We start from the raw sequence: 22,458 nt of genomic DNA, 5'->3' as shown, positions 1-22,458 counted from the left end.
GCCTGCAGTGTGCACACTCCACCTGTAAACACAAATCCTCGCCTCTGTGTTTGAGTCTCCCATGTACCGACTTTGCGCTCCTGGGACTATCTGCTTGGCGGCAGCTGAGGCTTTGTGAAATAACACAGCATGGTTTACCCTCCCCTCTCCCACCCTGATGGGTCATAAGCATTTAAAATACCAAGTCAGCCAGTGCTGGGACCTGGCCTTATTAAAATCAATTTACTCTACTAGCAGTTTTCATTTATAAAGGCTACACAAATAACAATAGGAGCCATAATAATGACTGCCCTGAACATTTACAAAGCGTTTCCCTAGCAGGTCGTCTCATATATTCCAGATCGGGCTGTGGACTTGAATGCTGCTCCGTGGCGGACAGAGATCCCGGGGCTAATGGAATTTAAAATGGGCCACCGTAGGCCTCCTTCAAACTCTGCCAGCACAGGTCTTTCTGCAAGGGGGTGAAATGAACACTTATTAGGCCAAAGGGCCTGTCTGTGGAGTTGTTTTTCTTGGCAGCTGCCAACCTTCATGAAGCAGGGATTCAAATGGCGCCTACAGCCAGGAGGCACCCCCTTCCCCCTCTTCCCCCCTCCGCACCCCCCACCATGGCCTCCAGGTGCAGTCTCAGCTGGGTCTGGCCCTTGCCTGCCTGTGATGTGAAACAGACTTCCAGGAGGAGACCCGAGGCAGCCTCATTTACTAAATGCCTCTGTTAGCTTGGAGAGAAGTGAGCCGGCCTCTTGGGGTCTCCTACTGGCATTCAGCCCTCCTTGGCCTATTTCAAGCCATAAATGAGGCTTTTCTTCGTTTATGGGGAAAGGGTGGGCATGTGGAAATGTCCCCAGGGCCTGTTAAATCTTCCCTTCCCATTACAGTAACATGAGGCTAATGTGGCCAGGAAAACTTCCCCAGTCAAAAGCAATTAAAGGCCTCAGGATTCCTCCAGGGCTGCCCTTTCCCATGGAGGTCTCCTCCAGTGAAGCCACTTGGCAAACATTTATTGAGTGCCTATTATGAGCCAAGTTCTTATTACAGGAACCTCCCCAGTTCGTCCCAGGGTTCACATTGTAAGCACCCCCTTCATGAGCGCTGCGGAGCGGGGGTGGGGGCACACATTTTCCAACTTCCAGCTCATGCTCCAAAGGAATGGGCCAGAAGATTCTTTCCTCAGGGCTGGGTGAGTTTAGGGAGGGCCCAGGTGCCCACAGAAGGGAGGAAGTTAAGAGAACGGGTCTGGGAGTCAACCAGGCCTGGGTTTAAACCTCAGCTCTGCTAGGAGCAGCAGCGGGAACCTGGGCCACTGACTCCACCTCTCTGAGTACTACCCTTGTCTGTAAGGTGGGGATTATGGCTACCTCGCAGGGCAGCTGAAAGCATGAAATGAGGTGAGGGGCAGAGACAGGTCCAGAGCAGCAGCAGCAGCACCCAGCTTCTTGTTAGAAATGTGAATTCTGACATGGTACATATATATCATGGAATACTATGCAGCCATAAAGAATGAGATCATGTTCTTTATGGTAACATGAATGGAGCTGGAGACCTGAACCAATCCATCTCACGCCTGTAATCCAGCCCCATCCATGTACTGCACCCAGGTTCTCACTCAGAAGTGAGAGTACACATGGACGCAAAGAAGCAACAGCAGCCACCAGGGCCTATGTGAGGGTAGAGGGTGGGAGGAGGGTACTATGCTGATACCCTGGGTGACAAAATATTCGGAACACCAAATACCCATGCCACGTAATTTATCTAATGAACTTGCACATGTGCCCCTGGAACTAAAAATTAAAATCTAAATTTTCACACCTGTAGAATCAAACTCCGGGGTGGGGTCCAGGAATGTGCATTTTAACACGTCCTCTATGTTTGAATAAGCACCCCACCCTTCTCCAGGTATTCTGGGAGCTGTGAATGTGTAAGAAACGCTGTAACTGATAGCACAGGTTCTCCAACCTGGCTGCACATTGGGATATTGGGAGGAGGTGGGGGAGACCTCAAAATGCTGATGCCTGAGCCCCAGCCCTAGATTCTGATTGAATTGGTCTGACTTATGGCCCGGGCACTGGGAATTGTCAAAGCTCCCAGGTGATTCTAATGTGCAGCTAAGGTTCAGAACCACTGGCTTCGAGCCTTACACATAGTACCCAAGACATGAGAACAGTTCCTACTCTCAGCACGTTCTCACGTAGAAAGGGTCTTCTAGGGGGCCGGGCGCGGTGGCTCACACCTGTAACCCCAGCACTTTGGGAGGCCGAGGCCGGTGGATCACGAGGTCAAGAGATCGAGACCATCCTGGTCAACATGGTGAAACCCCGTCTCTACTAAAAATACAGAAAGTTAGCTGGGCATGGTGGCGCGTGCCTGTAATCCCAGCTACTCAGGAGGCTGAGGCAGGAGAATTGCCTGAACCCAGGAGGCGGAGGTTGTGGTGAGCCGGGATCACGCCATTGCACTCCAGCCTGGGTAATGAGAGCGAAACTCCGTCTCAAAAAAAAAAGAAAGGGTCTTCTAGAACAACGTCCCTGGCTTTGCCACCAGGCAGACTGGGTTCAAATCCTGGCTCTATCACTGACTAGAACTAAGACTCTGGGCGTATCATTTAGGTTCTCTGGGCCTGTTTCTTCATCTGTAAAAATGGCGATAACGCCAGGCTCAGTGACTCATGCCTGTAATCCCAGCACTTTGGGAGGCCAACCATGGTGAGTGAATTGGTTGAGCTCAGGAGTTCGAGACCAGCCTGGGCAACATGGCAAAACCCCATCTCTATAAAATGTTCAAGACTTAGCTGGGTGTGATGCAGCACTTCCGTAGTCCCAGCTACTCAGCAGGCTGAGGTGGGAGGATGACTTAGAGCCCAGGAGGTAGAGCCTGCCATGAGCCAAGAGGGTGCCACAGTACACCAGCCTGGACAACAGAGCCAGAGCCTGCCTCTCTCTCTCAAAAACAAACAAAAAAGCGAATAACAATCCAGATGACACTGTGTAAGCACAGATCAGTGCCTCACTGCTCACGGTTCCGCAGACATCCATGGCACGCTGCATGGAAACCAGCTTTCCAACCCAACAGTTGCCATGCAGGAAAGAGCTGTGACCACTTTGCGCTCAGTAGAAGATGGTGGGGAGTACCTAGGGTGAGGGGACGTGGGCACTTGGATGTCTGGAGTATGACAACTTCCCAGGCCTACCTTGGGGTCCAGCCTCCTCACTACTCCCCTAACCTGGGGGGGACAGCTCACCCAGGCTTATCTTTGGAAACTTTTTTTTTTTGAGATAGGGTCTTGTTCTGTTGCTCAGGCTGGAGTGCAGTTGCACAATTATGGCTCATTGCGCCTTGCTTGACCTCTCAGGCTCCAGCGGTCCTCCAGCCTCAGCCTCCTGAGTAACTGGGAGTATAGGTGCTTGTGACCATGCCTGGATAATTTTTGTATTGTTAGTAGAGACAGGGTTTTACCATGTTGCTCAGGCTTGTCTTGAACTCCTGGGCTTAACTGATCCCACCTCAGCCCATACTGGCTTCCCAAAGTGCTGGGTTTACAGGCATGAGCTGCCACACCTGGCCTGGAAACTTCTTTCATCCTTTCTCCAACCCCTAGTTGAAAGTAACCTATTCTACAGGGTCTTGTGCTTAGTAGGGAAGCGGTTTATCAGTTATGCCTTAAAACTGTAACAACCCACTTAGAAATTGCCATGATGCAGCACATGCTAAGGTGAAGGTTTTTTCATGTTGTCCCACTTGGTCTCTGCAAGAACCCGGGAGGTGGAGGTGATAAAGAATAGCACGTTAAAGACGAGGAAATGGAGGCTCAGAGAAGCAGAGTGTCTTGTCCATGGCTGTTCAGGAAGGTTTCCTTATTTTGAAGCTTTAATCATAACCAAAGAAGGGCATCTCTAATGGTGGAAATTCAGGTACCTCAACAGGTTTTAGGGGATAGTGGGGGTATGGGCATGGTGCCTTCCTGGCAGCTCTCTAAACAGCAGGAGCTGGGGGACCAGAGTCCCTGGTGGAGGGAAGAACTTTTCCTGGCATGGTTGCATTCGAGGCCCACACTGGCCCCCAATGTCTTTTTAGGCTCCAATATGCCTTAAGGCCCAGCTGGAGGGACTAATCATCACTTTCCCTCAGAAACACCCCAAGACTTTCTACTTCTGTGCCTCTGCTCATGGTGTTCCTCCCCTTGCAATACTCTCTCCTGTCAACCAGATGAGGAAACTGAGCCTCAGAGTAGTTGGATAATTTGTCCAGAGTCATTCAAGAGGCATTGATTTTAAACAAGGAACCCCTGGAATGCAGCTCTGTCCTTCAAAGTCCAGATCTGGACCCACCCCATGACCCTGGTCCTGGCCAGCCTTGCCTCCTGCTTACATATCTTTGTGTTGTCTCTTCAACCCCCTTGGAACTCGATGGCCAGCCTGAGACCTACCCACCTGGTACTCTTTTCAGGGCTGTCCTTCCTGAACTGAATGGGAGGAGAAACAAGTGCCTGTCGGCATTCTATAAACTCCACCCCCAGGTCACCCACATTGTCTGATGAACCCTGGAAGGTGGGAGGACAGCCTGGTGGGGCCAAGGGGCCTACACAGCTTTCAGGCACCTGGAGGGTCTTGAAGCTGTAGAAATATAGCTGCAAAGCCAGCTGGGGAGTGAGTGAATTTCTATTAGCCGCAAGAATGTCCTTGCAGAGCAGGATTTATGAATCAGGCATCATTGAAGAAAGGTGGGAGAGAGAAAAAAGCTGTGGTGCCCCTCAGAAAACTCACATAAACCAAAACCCCTTGTTCACGGCATGAACTCCCCCCAAATAGGAGGACACATGGTAATGTCATCTGTCCTCTGATGAAGAAGCCTTCCTTTCCTATGTGGGTTAGGTTTAGACTAATGCTAACATGATACCAGTTCTCTAAAAGCACCGCAGTTCCTGATGACGCCAGGCTCAACCACAGTTTTGGGACTTTGCACATGCTGTTCTCTTTGCCAGGAATGTTCTAATCCGCTTTCTTGAGCCCTAACCTTCCTGAGCTTCACCAACTTCTCCGCTTTGGGTGTTTTGGCTCATAAGACCTCATCCAGGAGGTCGGTGTTCACTTTCTGAGTTGCTGCAACACGTTGGTTCATTCCTCTCGTGCACCCTACTGTATACTGTAATTGACGAACTACTCAGTCACTGCCCCCCGCCCGTCAGACCCTTGAGTCCCCACAAGAGGACATCCTTTATCCTGTGTCCCCAGCCCTTAGCTCAGTGTCACGCATAGCAGGCACGCAGGTAATGCTGCAGGGATGAATGGATGGAAATGGAAGGGGCGCTGTGAGGCGGGGCCGGGGGTTCCGGAGACTGACAGCTCATTCCAAGGACTTCTCCAAGTGGCCAGTCCTCAGGCTGAGGATCTGAGGCAACCACCTGTGCCCTGTGCCCACCAGCACAGAGTCCAGGCCACACCAGGGACTCACCTGAAAGATGGAGTATTTCACATAACCGATCTCTATGCAGGTGCTGTCATTTGTTGGCTTGCTGGAGAGGAGAGCTTTGAACCTGAACAAGGACATAAAAAAAGAGATAAAGACTCACACAAAAATCCATGGCTTGTAAAACACTCAGCTCTCCTGACAACAGAAATACCTTGTTTCTTCTCCTGCAACTCGGAAATACAGCAGTGGTATATCCTTACATTTCTTAATTTAAACCCTCCTATTATATCATAATCTAATTTGAAGTTAAAACTTTAAAATTAAAAACTAGTATTTTGAACAATAACATTCTTTCTCAAACTGGTGATTGGAAAAGAATGAATCCCTGTAAAACCCCGTCCCTCGTTCAGGGCTGGTCACGTGGCTGCCATCTTCCTGGCATATTCCCTGAACCTAGGGCTATGGCTTCACTCCCTCCCTCTGGTGCCCAGGGAACATGCTTTGCTCCATGAGGGCAAGGACTTCAGTGGTTCCTGCTACATCCCCACAGCCTGTCCCTGTAGGAACCTGACATATCATAGATATGTAATCAATGTTTGTTGACTCATCATCTCCCTTATGGTGACTTTCTGTCTTGGGGTTTCTTTCTTTCTTTAAAATGGAGTCTCACTCTTGTCACCCAGGCTAAAGTGCAGTGGCACAATCTCAGCTCACTGCAACCTCCACCTCCAGGGTTCAAGCAATTCTTCTGCCTCAGCCTCCTGAGTAGCAGGGATTACAGGTGCTAAGTTTTGTACTTTCAGTAGAGATGGGGTTTCACCATGTTGGCCAGGCTGGTCTTGAACTCCTGACCTCAGGTGATTCGCCCACCTCAGCCTCCCAAAGTGTGGGGATTATAGGTGTTGGCCACCGTGCCCAGCCCTGTCTTGGGTTTTCAATGCACTTTCCTGCCCATTAACTAAACTAAAAGCTCTTTGTGGGTAGAGATCTTTGAACTAGCACATTCTTTCTCAAACTGGTGATTGGAAAAGCTTTTGTGGGTAGAGATCTTATTAATGGAACACAGTGACAATATGTTTAAGAATAAGCTGATATGTGTCTCTGTTTTTTAAACTTAGTTTTGAAATTATAGATTTACAGAAGAGTTGCAAAGACAATACAGAGAGTTTCCATTTACCCTTCACCCAGCTTCCCCTAATGTTAACATCTTACACACCCATAGTACCTTTGTCAAAACTAAGAATCTAACATTGGTACAATATTGATCTGGTTTGTCTACAGTGTCATGACTGAAAACTGTGCAAGGGAAAACATATTTTTCCTGTGGTGGCAAAGCAGACATGAGGGATTTGTGTTTGGTTTTGGGGGAGGGGGACTGGAGATTCCTGGATGCTTTCAGAAATGCAGGGAGTGGACGAGCATGGTGGCTCACACCTGTAATCTTAGCACTTTGGGAGGCTGAGGCAGGCAGATCATGAGGTCAGGATATCAAGACCATCCTGGCTAACACAATAAAACCCCATCTCTACTAAAAATACAAAAAATTAGCTGGGTGTGATGGCACAAGCTTGTAGGCCCAGCTACTCAGGAGGCTGAGGCAGGAGAATCACTTGAACCTGGGAGGTGGAGGTTGCAGTGAGCCGAGATTGTGCCACTGCACTCCGGCCTAGGTGACAGAGCAAGACTCCATCTCAACAACAACAACAACAACAACAACAACAACAACAACAAGATGCAGGGAAGGCTGGTGGTCACACACATTCTCTTAGTGAACTTCCTGGAAGGCAGTTCCATTTTTGGGTTCCCAGTATCCTTACCCAACTCAGGTACCCCCTGCTCACCACCCAGCTGGGACTCCTGGTATTCTTTATTTCAGCATCTTTCTCTCCTGCCTCCTCCTCATCTCAGCATCAATCTCTCCTCTGCTCCAGCCGACTGCTCCCTGTTCAGGTCCCTGGATAATGTGGTTCTAAATTGTCAACTCAATCTCAACTCAAATTAAAAGGAGAAGAAAGGGCAGCTGGAGAGCTAGTAGAGAGGGTGAGCAGTTCTTCCTATTGCTACATGATACTGCTGTCTGTTAATTCCACAGTCAGGGAAAAGTAAAGCCAGATCCTGTGTATTTCAGTGGCTTATGCCAAAGTCTGTTCCCTGACATTTGGAGAGTAGCCCTCTCAAGGCTGCCGTGTGTGGGGTCTCAGGTTGTTCACTGCACAAGGCCACCTAGCCAGGGGAGCCAAAATCCAACCCATGCTCTGTTCCCAAAGCTCTGCCCACTTTATTTGCTCAGAAGAGGGGGGTGCCTTCTTCTAGGTTGTTTACGCTAGCAGCTGCCTGGAGCTCTTGAATTCTTGATTTACTGAAGATGATCTGTCAGTCCAGCGAAGAGCCCACCGAAATTGAACTTTGAAAAATAGTAATAGCAACAGCCAAAGTTATAATGCAGCTGCTTTCAAAACCGCGGATACATACCTTGGAGAGGCTGTAAATAACAGCACTTTGTGAGCATAGAAGGGTCTTCCTTCTACCAGAAAAGTAACGTCGGACATTTCTTTATTGTTAAGAAAATGAGGATCTGGAATGGGAAAGGGAAAAAACAGTAGCTTCAGTGGAAAAAAGGATGAAGTTTAGATTTCTCCTGTAGAAAGTGTGAATAAGAGCAAGCAAGGAAATCTTGGTGATAAAATACTCATTGGCAAGACAGCAACCAAACATCAGACAGGACTAATCAGAGGAACAGTCAAGTCGCTGAAATTCAGTTTTTCGTGGGAAATCCTTATAGCTTATTTGTGATTGAAAGTAGCATCTCCGCAGAGAAGACCCAGCTATAGCTAGAGTGAACTTTCCAGGTGTGAAGGGCAATCACCTGCCCACCTTGTCTCTAAGAATGCCACTCATCCCCCCACTGCTGCCTTCTCTCAGAGCTCAGCGCTCTCCCTTCCCAAAGGAAGAGGTTTAGAAGAACTGCCCCCTCGCCCCTGCATTCCAGGTGATTTAAGTCCAAGCCTTTCTCTCCCGGGGTCAGTAACAAATGAGCCAGTCCTCTGCCCTCGTCTTCTAGGATAACAAAGATTTTGCTGAAGCACTTATGATGTGCAATTTGGGTGCACATTATCTCCACTGTGCAGTTGAGAAAACTGAGACACAGAGAATTTACAGTAACTTGTTCAAGCTAGTGACTGGTGGAGAAGCCACGATTTGGACCCGGACGCTGATTGGATGGCCTGCTTTGTTCAACACCAGGATCCTGCAATCTGCCCGGCATTTCAGCCTTGAGAGCCAAGGCTCCTGAAGGTGCCAATCTGTCCTCAGCTCAGCACTTCCACCTCGTTGAGAATAGCCATCAACACCCTCTGTCCTCCTCAGTGTTTCCTGAATCTTCCATTTCCTTTGACATTACCCTAGTTTGGGCCACATCCTCTCTTTCTGGGAACCCACAGGTGCCTCTGTTGGTCTCTCTGCCTCCACTCTTGGCCCCCTCAATCTGACAGCCCACCTCACTGCAGGAGCCATCCTTCCTCAAAGCTAGCTCTGGTCATGTCCCTCCCCTCCTCTGCTATAAATCATTCAATAGCTCCCCAGTGCTCCCAGGATAGAGTCCAAACATCTTAATGAGGCCACTTGTGACTGGGCTCCACTGCCTTCTCTGCCCTCTCCCTGTCAAACTGTGTGTGTGCTTGAGCTATGGGTGGCTCTCAGTTCCCCATGGGTGCTACATGCTCTCTCCCCTCTGGGCCTCTGCACACACTGTTCCTTTACCTAGAACACCCTTCTAGCCCCTTCCAAATCTGGCTCATCCCTAGGTGGTCTTTAAGTTTCAGACATAGTGATCAGATGCCCTAGGATGCTAAGCCTTGCCAGATTCCACCACCTTCCCCAGACCCCGTAGCCCCAGCTGAGTTCCCACAGCATATGCACCCCTGCTGTAGCTTCATCATGCTACAGTGTGTCTGTGTCTGTCCACTTCAAACCCTTTCATCTGTGTCTAATAGGGAAAGGTGATAACGTACAGTAAGAGTGCGGGCTCTGAGCTAGAAATCTCAGCTCTATAACTTTGGGCAAGTTATTTATCCAACCCATGCCTCAGTTTCTCCTGTAAAATGGAAATTATAATACCTATTATACTCCTTCATCACAGAGTAGTGAGAAATAAACGGATGAAGGATTAATGGAGAGCATTTAGCAAAATGGCTGACGAATGAGTATCCCTCAATAAACATGACTATTATGCTATCAGTAGATGCTCAACGGATGTTTTTTGAATGAATGAAAGAATGCCTTGATTCCTGTTGCAGACACTGGGCCCTTCTTAGCCTGGAGGCCAGTTTGCTATTGATAGGCCCTTCTCCAGGGGTTCAGGGCTGTGGTGAAATGAAACCCATTGCTTCCTATGGCTGGATTTATGGGTTGTCCTCAACTACTGAGGGCAGGACCAAGCCCCCGCCTTCCTGGGAGCTGCGACTGCGCAGCTGTTGGGCTCACCCTGGCTGAACCTTGGGCCCCTGGCCTGGCCGCATTTCCCCCAGACAGCTGTAACTTGGACCCAGAATTTGCCTTCCAGATTGATTCTCTTCACTCAGCCCCCAAACCCCGTGTGCCCCGATGGTGGTCCTGGTGGCCCTCCACTTACCTTGCCCTGTCAGTACAGAGCTACCTCACTTCTTTTTTTTTAAAAAAAGGCTCTTACTTAAAAAATATCAGAAAAGCATAAACAGTAAAAATCACCTGTGTATTCCCACTTTCTTTAAACTCTAATTAAAAAACTCCCTAGAACTTCTGAAATGATCCAGGTAAAAGGAAAAGAGGCTGCCAGGAAAAGCTTGAGAGTTGATGAAAACTCATTTCTTCACTTGAGTTTCTCTCCGCTCAGTAACCCGCCTCCCTCTGCTCACCCATCACACCCACCATTCATCTCCAGCCAGTCCCGCGTTCCTTCCTTCCAGACTGCTACTATCCCCTCCTTATGCCTCTTTTTCCACTCTCTCCCAGAATTCACTGGGAGGACAAGAGGACATCATACCACAAACAAATCAGTGCTCTCCAATTTCCCTTAGTCCCCACCACTCCCTATTGTCTAATGCTGAACCCATTTCACTCATTTATATCACCTGCGTGGTCCCACAGAGATGCTGGTTTGAGACCCTTGTCACTGACCATTCTTGTCTTTCTTTAAAGCAGGTCCCAGAAGAACCACAATTTGGCGCTCTTTAGTTAGCAGGCGCTCTGCTAGCTTGGGCTGCCAGACTGGAGATGCAAAGTGTCCCTGCTCCATATTCCATTTGGTAATAATGACGTGATGCTTTTTCTTTCACATGATGAGCTTGAGCCTCTCAGGTCTGCCTTTTCTTCTTGGTGCTAATCCTTGGAATTCTAATGCTTGGCCTGGAAACCAGGCACTTTACAAATATGTTTTTAATTTTTTGAGTCTCACTGTATTGTCCAGGCTGGAGGGCAGTGGCATGATCTTGGCTCACTGCAACCTCCAGCTCCCAGGTTCAAGTGATTCTCCTGCCTCAGAAAGAACCCAGTGCCTGATGGAAAGGTTTCTTCTTCAAAGTTTCAGAAGCTGGGACCACAGAATGACAAACTTAAGGCTTCTGGGCACACCTGGGTTTAAGCTCCAGCTTCACCCTGTAGTGATACTGCAGCCATAATGTAGGATGAGTCAGAGTGCCTGACTTGGGGGGTGGCCTGAAGATGAGTTGAGAGGGAGGTCAAGTGGGTGGCTGGAGCCGGCACAGTGCATGCCTCCTGAGTAGGTAGGACTACAGGCATGTGCCACCATGTCCGGGTAATTTTTGGTATTTTTAGTAGAGACAGGGTTTCACCACATTGGCAAGGTTGGTCTCGAACGCCTGACCTCAAGAGTAGTGAGGAATAAATGAATGAATTTATGGAGAGCACTTAGCAAAATGGCTGACACATGAGTATCCCTCAATAAAAATGACCATCATAGTAGATGCTCAATTGATGTTGATGCCATTTGATCTGCCTGCATTGGCTTTCCAAAGTGCTGGGATTACAGGCGTAAGCCGCCAGGTCCAGACCAAAACCAGGCATTTTTAACTGCCAGTGAAAGAAACCTCAGCAAATTCAGGAGGAAAAAATGTTCCCTTCCCTCCTATAGCTAAAGGAGAGCAGATTTTACACCAATGAAAAAGACCTTGCAAAAGTTTGCTCTAAGGAGGGGTCTTATGAGGCACGTAGACATCAGAGATTGTTGCTATGTCCAGGGAACACACCCCTCACTCTCCTGATGTTTGCTGATTTAACTGGTCTTTACAACATGCTGCCCTGATGACATTTTAATTCACACCTGTTTTCTATAAGGTAGGAGCACTTGTGACTTGGGCACATCCCAGTTTTCCCCACGCATGGTCAGAAAGAGAGACAGCCTTTGACTCAGCTGCTAAAATTTTCCATTTCAGCAAAAAGTTGTGTCTCATTTAAATTAACAAGTTATTCAAGATGGGAACAAAAATAACTTAAAAATAGTCCCATGAATTCAGCCTTTTAATTAATCTAAACTGGCTCATCCCTTTCAAATGTTGCTAAAGAGTAGAAATTTCAGAGTCTTCTGTTACTCAGATGTCCTTCAATTTTCTTAGGAAAGGGAAACAGGAAGTAGGAAAGGTCTCCAACCTATCTAGGGAAAAAGAATCCTTTATCTTGAATATTTTATAACTCTTCAGGCAGCAGGGCGTCAGGCCCTTGCAACAGAAGGCTCATGTTTCAGGCCTCAAAGCAGCCTGATACTCCTTTGCCTTTTGGTTGGCTGGTCAACCAGCTGCAACAGGCCCAGGACCCTCTGAAAGAACCCAGAGCCTGATGGAAAGCTTTCCTCTTCAAAGTCTCAGAAGCTGGGACTGCAGAATGGCAAAATTACGGCTTCTGGACATACCTGGGTTCAAGCTGCAGCTTCATCCTGTAGTGATACTGCAGCCATAATGTAGGATGAGTCAGAGTGCCTGCCTCGGGGGTGGCCTGAAGATGAGTTGGGAGGGAGGTCAAGTGCATGGCTGGAGCCGGCACAGTGCACGCTTCCAGGAGGAGGTTATTGATACTCTCATGGGACTTCCGAGCATCCAGCCACTGCAGCTCAGGTATGTACCCTCATGTTTTTATGGGTGTATGTGGGGGGGCTTTGTTCCCCCTTCTCCTAGTTCCCTGTAGAAGGATCTCCATTAGAGGAACAGCCCTGGCTCCTCACTGTCTCCTGCTCTTGCTTCTTGGTGAGGAAGGAGGACTTTTAGAGGGGAGGGTTTGGGGGACAGCTGCCATGTGCAGGGTGGCCTTCTTTCAAGAGCCCCCTGTGCGGGGGATGTGTATAGAATTAGGAGGCCTTCCGCAGCCCCCATTGTCATGACTAGGGGAGAAAATCCCTTTAATTGGCAAATCTCCTTGTCCACATTCCCAAGGTATTTTCTCCAGTGTCATCACATAATGAAGGAGAAATTCTGATCTCCCCCAGCCTGACTCCAGTACGGATCCTGTTTGCCTTTGAACTCCCTCCCTCCCTTCTTTTTTATGGCATTCTAAGGCTCCCGGTCCTTAAATCACAAGCAGCAGCCAACACAGTCCTGGGGGAGCTACTCACCCAAGCGTGAGGTCTGTTTCCGTTTGATCTCTGTCAGCTTGGGGATGGGGTAGGGCCCGTAGCAGTGTGTGAAAATGACGCACAGCTGCTGGCTGATGACTTCATTCTGCGGAAAAGAAAGGAGGTCGTGATACTGGGGGCTGTGGCCAGCCTCAGCCAAGCTGTGCCCCGGAATGCATCCCTCCAGGCGATAAGGGCTCACATTTACTGCAGGCCCCAGGAGAGGTCCCCTGGGATAGCGCACAAGCCGTTTGCACTCACAGGTCCTGTGCTTACTTGCTCTGTTTTATCCACTGTCTATTTCTAGCAGGTTCACTGGTGAAGCTTAAAAAATCTGCAATTAAATTCTTCTCTCTGGCCCTCATGATTTGCTATCCACTCAAAGGCAGGTTTTTGTAGTTCATAAAGAAAAATAAGTTTTTACCCCAAACCCACCTTTACCAGTACTCTAAAATTCTGGAAGCAGCAAATTATCCTGAAATTAGCCCTTTTGATCCTGTGACTGTGCTCTCCATTAACGAGACAAATGCTCCTGATTCAGCTTTCTTGTGAACTTGATTCTGGTGCTGAGGCATTTCCGGACCCAGAAGTGCTCAGCTGAATCTGAAGCTCCAAACAAAAGGTGGGAGGGAGATGATTCTGCAACCCAAAACTATGGCTGCCTGTCACTGCTGGGGACATAGGAGCCTGCTTCTCATGGAGCCCCATCATCCACGTTGGCCTCTCCCCACTTTGCAGTCATTTCTATTCATTATTCTCCCTCCAGCTGCAGGGTATAGGAGGAAAACACAAAACACAGCATTTTGTTTCTTTTTATTGGGTAAAAAGCTGTTGAAAGTAGGGGCTCAAAGGCGTTACATTGGAAAAAAATTTACAACAGATAAAGGGAAAAAGGTAGGTTACAACACAGTTTGTACCATGTCTTTTTGGAAATAAAACCCTCTACAAATATATTTGGATTGACAGATAGGTCTAGAAAAAGATCTAAAAAAGTAGGGTAGTTACCTTTGGGTGAGATGAGAATGTTTTTCATTTGTATTTTCTACAACAAAGAAGCATTGCTATTATACAAAAACAATAAGTATTCTTTTCAGTTTTCAAAGATGGGTTTGGAGGACTAGTGCTGTCAGTGCTTCAAGCTGCTCTTAAATCTACCCAGTTCATTGTGTTCCCAAGGCAGGAGCATACAGCTTGGCATATGAAAGAAAATCCAAACCCTTCAATTAAAGTGGGTACATCACAGAGGGAACAGTGTCACCTCAGATGTGAGTCACAGAAGCACAATCATAGCTGAAGGACAAAGGGACTCAACTGTCAAAGATGAGACTTTATAACCAAAGGACATTCAGTGCTCCCCTCACTTAATACTCATTAAATTAATTGGCTGCCTCTGGGCTTAATGCAGTGCTTGTCAAAGTGTGGTCCCCAGACAGGCAGTATCAGTATCACCTGGGAGCTTATTAGAAATGCAAATTTGAGCCTCGGCCCAGACCTTCTGACGTAAAAACTCTGGGAGTGAGGCCCAGGCATCTGCATACTAACAAATTTTCTGGTGATACTGACGTTTCTTTAACCACAGGTTTCATGCACTGAAATTCCCTCATGGGTTTGACCTGGGCTGTGGTCTGTAAATTGTTTCCTCTGGCCTAAAGCCCTGCCACCCAAAATGTGCTCCACAGACCACATGCAGCAGCCTCCGCTGGGACGCTGTAAGAAAGATACACTCCCGTTCAGGCCCACCGAATCAGAATCTGCATTTTTAACACACTCTGCAGGTGACTCCCATGCACATCTGTTTGAGAAGCACTGTGTGGTAAGAAGAATGATGGCCTCCCAGAGGATTGCATGCCCTAATCGCCCCTGGGACTGGGACTGGGACCGCATTACCTTACATGGCAGAAGCTACTTTGCAGGAGTAATTAAGGTTAGTGCTTTAGTCCATTAGGGCTGCTAACAAAATACTCTAAACTGGGTGGCTTATGAAATGCCGGAAATTTATTTCTCACAGTTCCAGAGGCTGAGAAGTCCAAGATCAAGGTGCCAGCAGACTCAGTATCTATGACAGCCTGCTTTCTCATAGATGGTGCCTTCTAGCTATGTCCTCACGTGGTAGAAGGGGTGCTGAGGCCTCTCCGGGGTCTCTTTTGTAGACCTACTCACCTCCCAAAGACACCACCTCCTAATATCGTCACCTTGGGGGTTAGGACTTCAACATTTAAATTCTGGGGGGACAAACATTCGAAACCATAGCAGTTCCTCATGAGTTGACCTTCAAATAGAGAGATTATCCTGGGTTATCTGGGTGAGCCCAAAGTAATCACATGAGCCCTTAAAAGTAGAGGCAGAAGAGGACTTCAGAAGGCAGGGGGGAGAAGAGGATGACAAAGAGGTCCCAGTCTGAGAAATTGATGCTCTGCTGCTGGCTTGAAGATGGAGAGGCTACATGGCAAGCTTGTGAGGGGACACAGGTAACCACAGGAGGAGTTAAGTGTGACAACAACAGTCAGCAAGGAAGTGGGGCCTCAGTCCCACAGCCATGGGGAACTGAATTGTACCCAAAATCTCTGAATGAGCTTGGAAGCAATTCTTCCCCAAAGCCCCCAGAAAGGAACACAATCCTGCCGACTCCTTGATTTTGCCCTTGAGACCCTAGGCAGAGAACCCAGTGGGGCCACACTCACCCAGACTTCCAACCCAGAGACACCGAGGGGTAATACACAAGCGTTGCCTTATACCTCTGAATTATGGTCATCTGTCACTGCAGCAATAGAAAATTAATTCATCTCATCTCAAGTTTACATCAGTTGGACCATGTTTCATCACCTCTGTGACCCAGAGTGCCAGACACATGGTGGCCACTTGATAAGTACTGGTTGGTCATAAAAAAGATAAGACCTGTTAACTGCAAAAATGCTTGATACAGACTGTATTATGAATGTTAGGGATGAGACCTCACTTGTCTACCCCAGGGGGCGTCTCATGCATCTTGCTGGTGAATCAGCTCTAATCTAATCAACTATGAGTGAAGTAATAAAAACCTGTTTCCTAGACTCTTGTGCCTTGAGAGAGGCCTGTACAGCCTGTGGACTCTTCTGTGAGTTTTTCTTTTATGGCAGACAGTGGTGGTGGTTTAATTCAATTCAGCAGGTATTGATTAAACATGGAGGAGGGGTCCTGCAGTGTAAGAGGCACTCTGTTGGGGCCACAGAAGCAGGCAAGGCAAGACCCCTCCTCTGCTGGAACTCACAGTTGACCTCTCTTTCTAACGCCAATGTGTACTGTATCACCTGAGAACGTAAATTAAGGCTGGCCATGCCTGTTCCGAATGGACAATCTTCAAATATTTAACAATGGTCAGGGGGAGGTGCAACTCTCCACTTTTTAGGTTAGGGCAGTGCATGCTCGCTGCATTCCAAAGAGGACGTTGCGGAAAGAGGGGAAGAGAGGAAGTTCACAGTAGAGAAACTTGACAGACACTGCCTCAGCCAGGCAGCCCAGGTCAGCATCAACAGCGATAACTCACCTTGATGAAATGTGCCCTTTATAAAATGTCTTTATCTCTGGGGTTTCCCTCTGAAAAATCCATAACCCTAATCATGAGAAAAACACCAAACATATTCCACTAGAGGGGCAGTCTACACAATGCTTGACCAATCCTCCTCAAAGCTTTCAAGGTCACCCCAAATAAGGAAAGTCTGAGAAACTGCCTCTGTTGAAACGAGCCCAAGAGATATGACAATGAAGTGTAATGTGGTATCCTGTCTGGGATCCAGGAGCAGAATAAGACACCAGGTACAAACTTAGGAACTCTGGCTATATCTCAAAGAACTAGAAATAGAGCTGCCATTCAACTAGCAATTCCGTTACTGGATGATGCCCAAAGGAAAATAAGACATTCTATGAAAAGACACCTGCACTCATGTGTTCACTGCAGCACTATTCACAATAGCAAAGCCATGCAGTCAACCAAGCTGCCCATCAATGGTGCACTGGATAAAGAAAATGTGGTGCATATATGTACACCATGGACTTCTATGTAGCCACAAGAATGAAGGAAATCATGTCCTTGGCAGTAACATGGCTGCAGGTGGAGGCCATTACCCTAAGTGAATGAATGCAGAAACAGAAAACCGAATACCCCATGTTCTCATGTGTAAGTGGGAGCTAAGCGCTGAGTATACATGGATATAAAGTTGAGCATAACAGATGCTGGGGACTCCAAAAGATGGGGAGGGAGAGAGGGAGGAGGTAAGAGTTGAAAAGCTACCCATTGGGCCCTATGTTCACTAGTTGGATGATAGATTCAATTGAAGCCTGAACCTTAGCCTCACGTGGTATATTCATATAAGAAACTCGCCCACAAACCCTGTGAATCTAAAACAAAAGCAAGAACAAAACCCTAAGGAACTATGAATAAGGTATGGATTTTAGCTAATAATAATGTATCAATATTGGTTCATTAACTATAACAAATGTACCATAGTAATACAGCCTATTCATCATAGGGAAAAGCGCGTGAGGGGTCATATGGAAACTCTCTGTACTATCTTCTCAATTTTTCTGAAGATCTAAAACTGGCCTAACAAATAAAATCTGTTTTAAAAACCTGGTGTGGTGGTGCATGCCTATAGTCCCAGCTGCTTGGGAAGCCAAGGCTTGCTTGGACCCAGGAGCTCAAGGCCAGCTGGGCAACATAGTGAGATCCTGTCTTTAAACATTTTTTTAAAAATCGGTTGGGCATGGTGGTGCATGACTGTGGTCCCAGCTACTAGGGAGGTTGAGGTGTGAGGATGGTTTGAGCCCAGGAGTTTGAGGCCAGCCTAGGTGACAAAGTAAAACCCCACCTCTAAAAATAAGTTTAAAAAAACTTCCTGCCATGGAAATATGATTAAAATGAACACACTAGAAATTCAGAAGAGAAAATGAAGAGGGAATGTGGAAGCTTAAAAAGGACATCAGGGGGTTCCCTACACTTCATCCATTCGAATATTCCCCAGAGGTTTAGGGAATGCAGACTTTTCCCCACGCCCTAATCTACATATCCATCCATCCATCCAGTCATCTCGAAATATTTATTGAACATCTACTAAGTGCCAAACACTGACTGGGCCCCGAGAGTTGGACACCGTGCAGAGGATCAGGGTGCTATGCAAAGTGTTGGCACCAAAGATGCTGCCTTCCGCAAGGCTTTCCAGCTGCTTCTTTTTCAAGGAACAGAGTCCTAAGAGCAAACTCCCTGCCGCATCCTTGAATCTGTCCATGTGTAGAGGTGTCTGTCCTGTGCCCTTCCCAGTGCTCTTCCTCTAGACAGTGGACCACCAGTGTGATTCGTCCTGATTACCTGGAACCCAAAATGATTCTGAACTCCAGGAGGGCCCCTCTGAGCATGTGTGGTGGCGTCATTCCTATCAGGTGACTGCTGTCAGGGAGTGAGATCCATGGGTCAGGGGAATCAGATTGGGATGATAAACTGGGTTATCCTATGGGCTTGGTAAGTCCTGGATCAAAACCCAAAGACAATAGAATGGAAACAACCAAACTTGAGGCTTGCTCCATTCTGGAGGTGGTTGTGCTGGGACAGATGCCTGGATTCTCTGAGCAGCACTTTTAAGCCCAGTGCTTTAGGCCAAAGGCACAAAAGGCTGCACTCTTAGGGCAGCAGGTCGGTCGGTCTTCACATGCAGGATCTGATCTGCGAGGCTGGGATGAGCCCAGGAGGGCTGGGTGGGTGGGGGTTGGGTTAGGCCTGAGGACACAGCCCCAGGTTAGTGCAAGTTATTGGCATGCCACGGGGTACCTGCCATTCAGGTCTCTCATGGAAAATTCTAGATGTGCAGATGGAGTAAATTCAGGTCCTCAGGACTTGGAACTGTGTTGTCATACAAAATAACTAAAGGGGAGTGAAGCAAAATATATATATTTTTTTGAGACAGGTTCTCTCCCTGTTGCTCAGGCTGGAGTGCAGTGGTGCAACCTCAGCTCACTACAACCTTAGCTCACTGCAACCTTGACCTCCTGGGCTCAACTGATCTTCCCACCTCAGCCTCCCAAGTAGCTGGGACTATAGGTACGTGCCACTATACTCAGTTAATTGTATGTGTTAGTGTGCATGTAGATGAGCTCTCACCATGTTGCCCAGGTTGGTCTTGAACTCCTGGGCTCAAGAGAGCCTCCTGCTGCAGCCTCTCAAAGTGTTGGGATTACAGGTGGAAGCCACTGGGCTGGGCATGGTGGCTCAAGCCTGTAATCCCAGCACTTTGGGAGGCCGAGGTGGGTGGATCATGAGGTTAAGAGATCCAGACCATCCTGGTCAACATGGTGAAACCCCGTCTCTACTACAAATACAAAAAAAATTAGCTGGGCATGGTGGCACGTGCCTGTAATCCCAGCTACTCGGGAGGCTGAGGCAGGAGAATTGCCTGAACCCAGAGGCGGAGGTTGCGGTGAGCCAAGATCACGCCATTGCACTCCAACCTGGGTAACAAGAGCGAAACTCCGTCTCAAAAAAAAAAGAAGCCTCCACATCCAGCCTTGCAAAATTCTTTTTTTTTGAGACGGAGTTTCGCTCTTGTTACCCAGGCTGGAGTGCAATGGCGCGTCTCAGCTCATGGCAACTTCCGCCCCCTGGGTTCAGGCAATTCTCCTGCCTCAGCCTCCCGAGTAGCTGTGATTACAGGTACGCGCCACCATGCCCAGCTAATTTTTTGTATTTTTAGTAGAGACAGAGTTTCACCATGTTGACCAGGTTGGTCTCAACCTCTTTACCTCGTGATCCACCCACCTCGGCCTCCCAAAGTGCTGGGATTACAGGCCTGAGCCACCGCGCCTGGCCCGCAAAATTCTTAATAGAATGGTTACCAGGAAACGCTCCTGAGATGGAGTCCTGTGGATTTGGGGGGGCTAACATCTTTCCTCTTCTCTCGACTCCATTATTCTTCTGAAAAGATGTGGGAACACTTTTTCTTCTGAAAGGAGCACTGGAATGAATTCCAAATGTCCTTTATAGGTGGCTCAGGCTGAAGTTCTATGTGGTGGTAAAAACGTGGACTGTGGGGCCACATGGAGTGGGTCCCAGTCCTGGCCCAACACTCACTAGCTCTGCAACCTTGGCAAAGTTACTCAGTTTCTCTGGGCCTCAATGTTCTTTCGCAAAGCAGATTAAAAATGTGTGCTTGATGAGGTTGCTATGAGGACTAAAAAAGAACGTATCACCATAGGCTGTTAGGTCGGACCAAAGGAAAGTGCTGCAATTTGACCATTTTTAACCCCTAAATAGGAATTTCTGTTTTTTTAAGAGGTCAAAAAATTCATGGAAGATTTTAGGAAAAGAAAAAAACATCCTCCTTATTAAGCATATACATCCATCTTAAGACCTGTTTCAAATGGACAAATGCTCAAATGGGAAAAAAGCTGTATCTCAGAATCAAGAGAAAGTGGAATTACTATTACTTTCAGGGACACTGACAGCACGCTCCCTGTCCCAATCCAAATCAAGGAAAACTCACCTTGGCTAGGCGTGGGGCTCATGCCTATAATCCCAGCACTTTGGGAGGCCGAGGCGGGTGGATCCCCTGAGGTCAGGAGTTCAAGAACAGCCTGGCCAACATGGTGAAACCCTGTCTCTACTAAAAATACAAAAAATTAGCCAGGAATGATGGCACACACCTGTTAATCCTGGTTACTCAGGAGGCTAAGGCATGAGAATGGCTTGAACCTGGGAGATGGAGGTTGCACTGAGCCTAGATGGTACCGCTGCACTCACTCCAGCCTGGGCGACAAGAGCAAAACTCCATTTACCTTAAAAAAAAAAAAAAAAAGGCTCACCTCCACAGACAGCTTCCTTGTGGAGCAGACTAGGCTTCACTGTGAGGGGTGAACACACCTGGAAAGGTGGAGGCGGGTGGAGGCAGGGCTACAGGCCCCAGAAGGATCCCAGCAGGATCCTGAGGCCCTGAGCGCACCGCTCATCCTACTGCTACTGTGCAGTCACGTGTCTACTTTGATATGTCCCATCTGTTCACGGCAAGTGATATGGGGTATCTACTTATGGTAGTCATATGTTTCCTTTCCAAACACGTTTAAGAAAAAGATTAAGTAAATAATAAATTGCATCGATGGTATTTTTATCTACTGAAGGCTTTCTTTAGATAGTATTTTTTCCAGATCTGGAAAAGATTCTGATAGCAGGATTCAGATAACTGGGTTGAAAAAAATCACTGGGCTACATGATTTCCAAGGCTCCTCCCAATGCAGGTGCTGGGGCCCATGACTGTACCTGCCTCGGGACCATCTTCCCACCAAAAGGAGTCCCCATGGCTGCAGGCTATGTCTGCTTCTGCCCTTAAAGGGGATGAAACTGTCATTCCACAGTGAGATGTACAGTGCAGGTAAAACCCCGAAAGGGAGCAGAGTGACAGCGTGACCTCACAGTTAAGAGCATGGGCTTTGTGTCTGGGTCAGGATCCTGGCTCTGCAGGGTGACCCAGTCTTGGGCCTCAGAGTCATCATTGCTAACATAGGAATAAAAATACAACTACCTGCCTCCCAGGAGCTGATGAGTAGAAAGTGCCTAAAATGACACGTGGCACACAATGATCATTTTCATTAGTGCCTGGAGCAGGTCACTTCCTAAGCACAGGTCCCGACCATAGAGAAAAGGGAGGCCAGAGGGATGGTGAAGAACTGAATGAGCAGAAGGGAGGACTGAAGAAATGAAACAAGGAGTTGAGAAAGACAGGCCCAATCAGTTGCTAAATACAAACTGGTCCCTGGGGTCAAGAAATTAATAATTTTCAGCAAACTGTTTATACAAAGCCTCATTTTCAAAGGTTTTGAATACACACTCTGACTTTCCTCTCTTACATGGTTTGACTGCAGTTTTGTGTGGAACTGGGAAGGTCTCAATTGACCTTCTTTGTTTAGAATTAAATTATTTTTCTTTTTTAAGAGATGGGGTCTCGTGATGTTGTCTCAAAATCCTGGACTCAAGCGATCCTATCTTGGCCTCCCAAATCATATGACTTCTTGAGCTGTTTGACCCTTTTGGGATTTGATGCTATGTCTATTGGTGGTTGTCATTTTGTTCGTGGTTAATTAGAGAGGTAGAAGCACAAAGAAACTGGACTATTCCTTAGAGGCTTTGTCCCATTTATTTTTTTCTGCTTACATGGAGGTTTTTGCTTTTGGTGACATGGATAGTCACTGTCCAACTGGGGGCTTTGGAAACAGACTCACTTCTTTCAGAGTGCCTGAGATCTCAAGGATGATACCGGTCAGACTGATGTTTAAAACACATGATTACTTCTGCTTCTGGGAAGATGTAATAGACATTCTTTCCCTACTCCTTTTGCAAAGTGCAACTAAAATCCCTTGACATTATATATAAAAGGAACATAAGAGGACTTTGCAAGGCAGAGGGAAGAAAGCAGATGACCTAGGGAGCTTGGGACCGGAGG

At 47.6% G+C, this 22,458-nt stretch overlaps 1 protein-coding gene across 6 annotated transcripts in view; it reads right to left on the bottom strand.

Annotated features, from left to right (window-relative positions):
- The window catches only part of ABTB3 (ankyrin repeat and BTB domain containing 3), a 349,042-nt gene that overhangs the window by 12,988 nt on the left and 313,596 nt on the right, over positions 1-22,458 (bottom strand). For all 6 annotated transcript variants that reach the window (XM_002752947.5, XM_017976347.4, XM_035257465.3 and 3 more), the window contains 3 exons: positions 13,004-13,109; positions 7,879-7,981; positions 5,449-5,530 (listed from right to left, as the gene is read on the bottom strand). In XM_002752947.5, the coding sequence (XP_002752993.2) occupies positions 5,449-5,530; positions 7,879-7,981; positions 13,004-13,109 (291 nt within the window). The remainder of the gene's footprint in view (positions 1-5,448; positions 5,531-7,878; positions 7,982-13,003; positions 13,110-22,458) is intronic.

Source organism: Callithrix jacchus, chromosome 9 (assembly GCF_049354715.1).
Source record: "Callithrix jacchus isolate 240 chromosome 9, calJac240_pri, whole genome shotgun sequence".
Classification (NCBI taxonomy): Eukaryota; Metazoa; Chordata; class Mammalia; order Primates; family Cebidae; genus Callithrix; species Callithrix jacchus.
The sequence above is the reverse complement of the archived record's forward strand: the minus strand, read 5'-3'. Positions and strand labels throughout refer to the sequence as shown.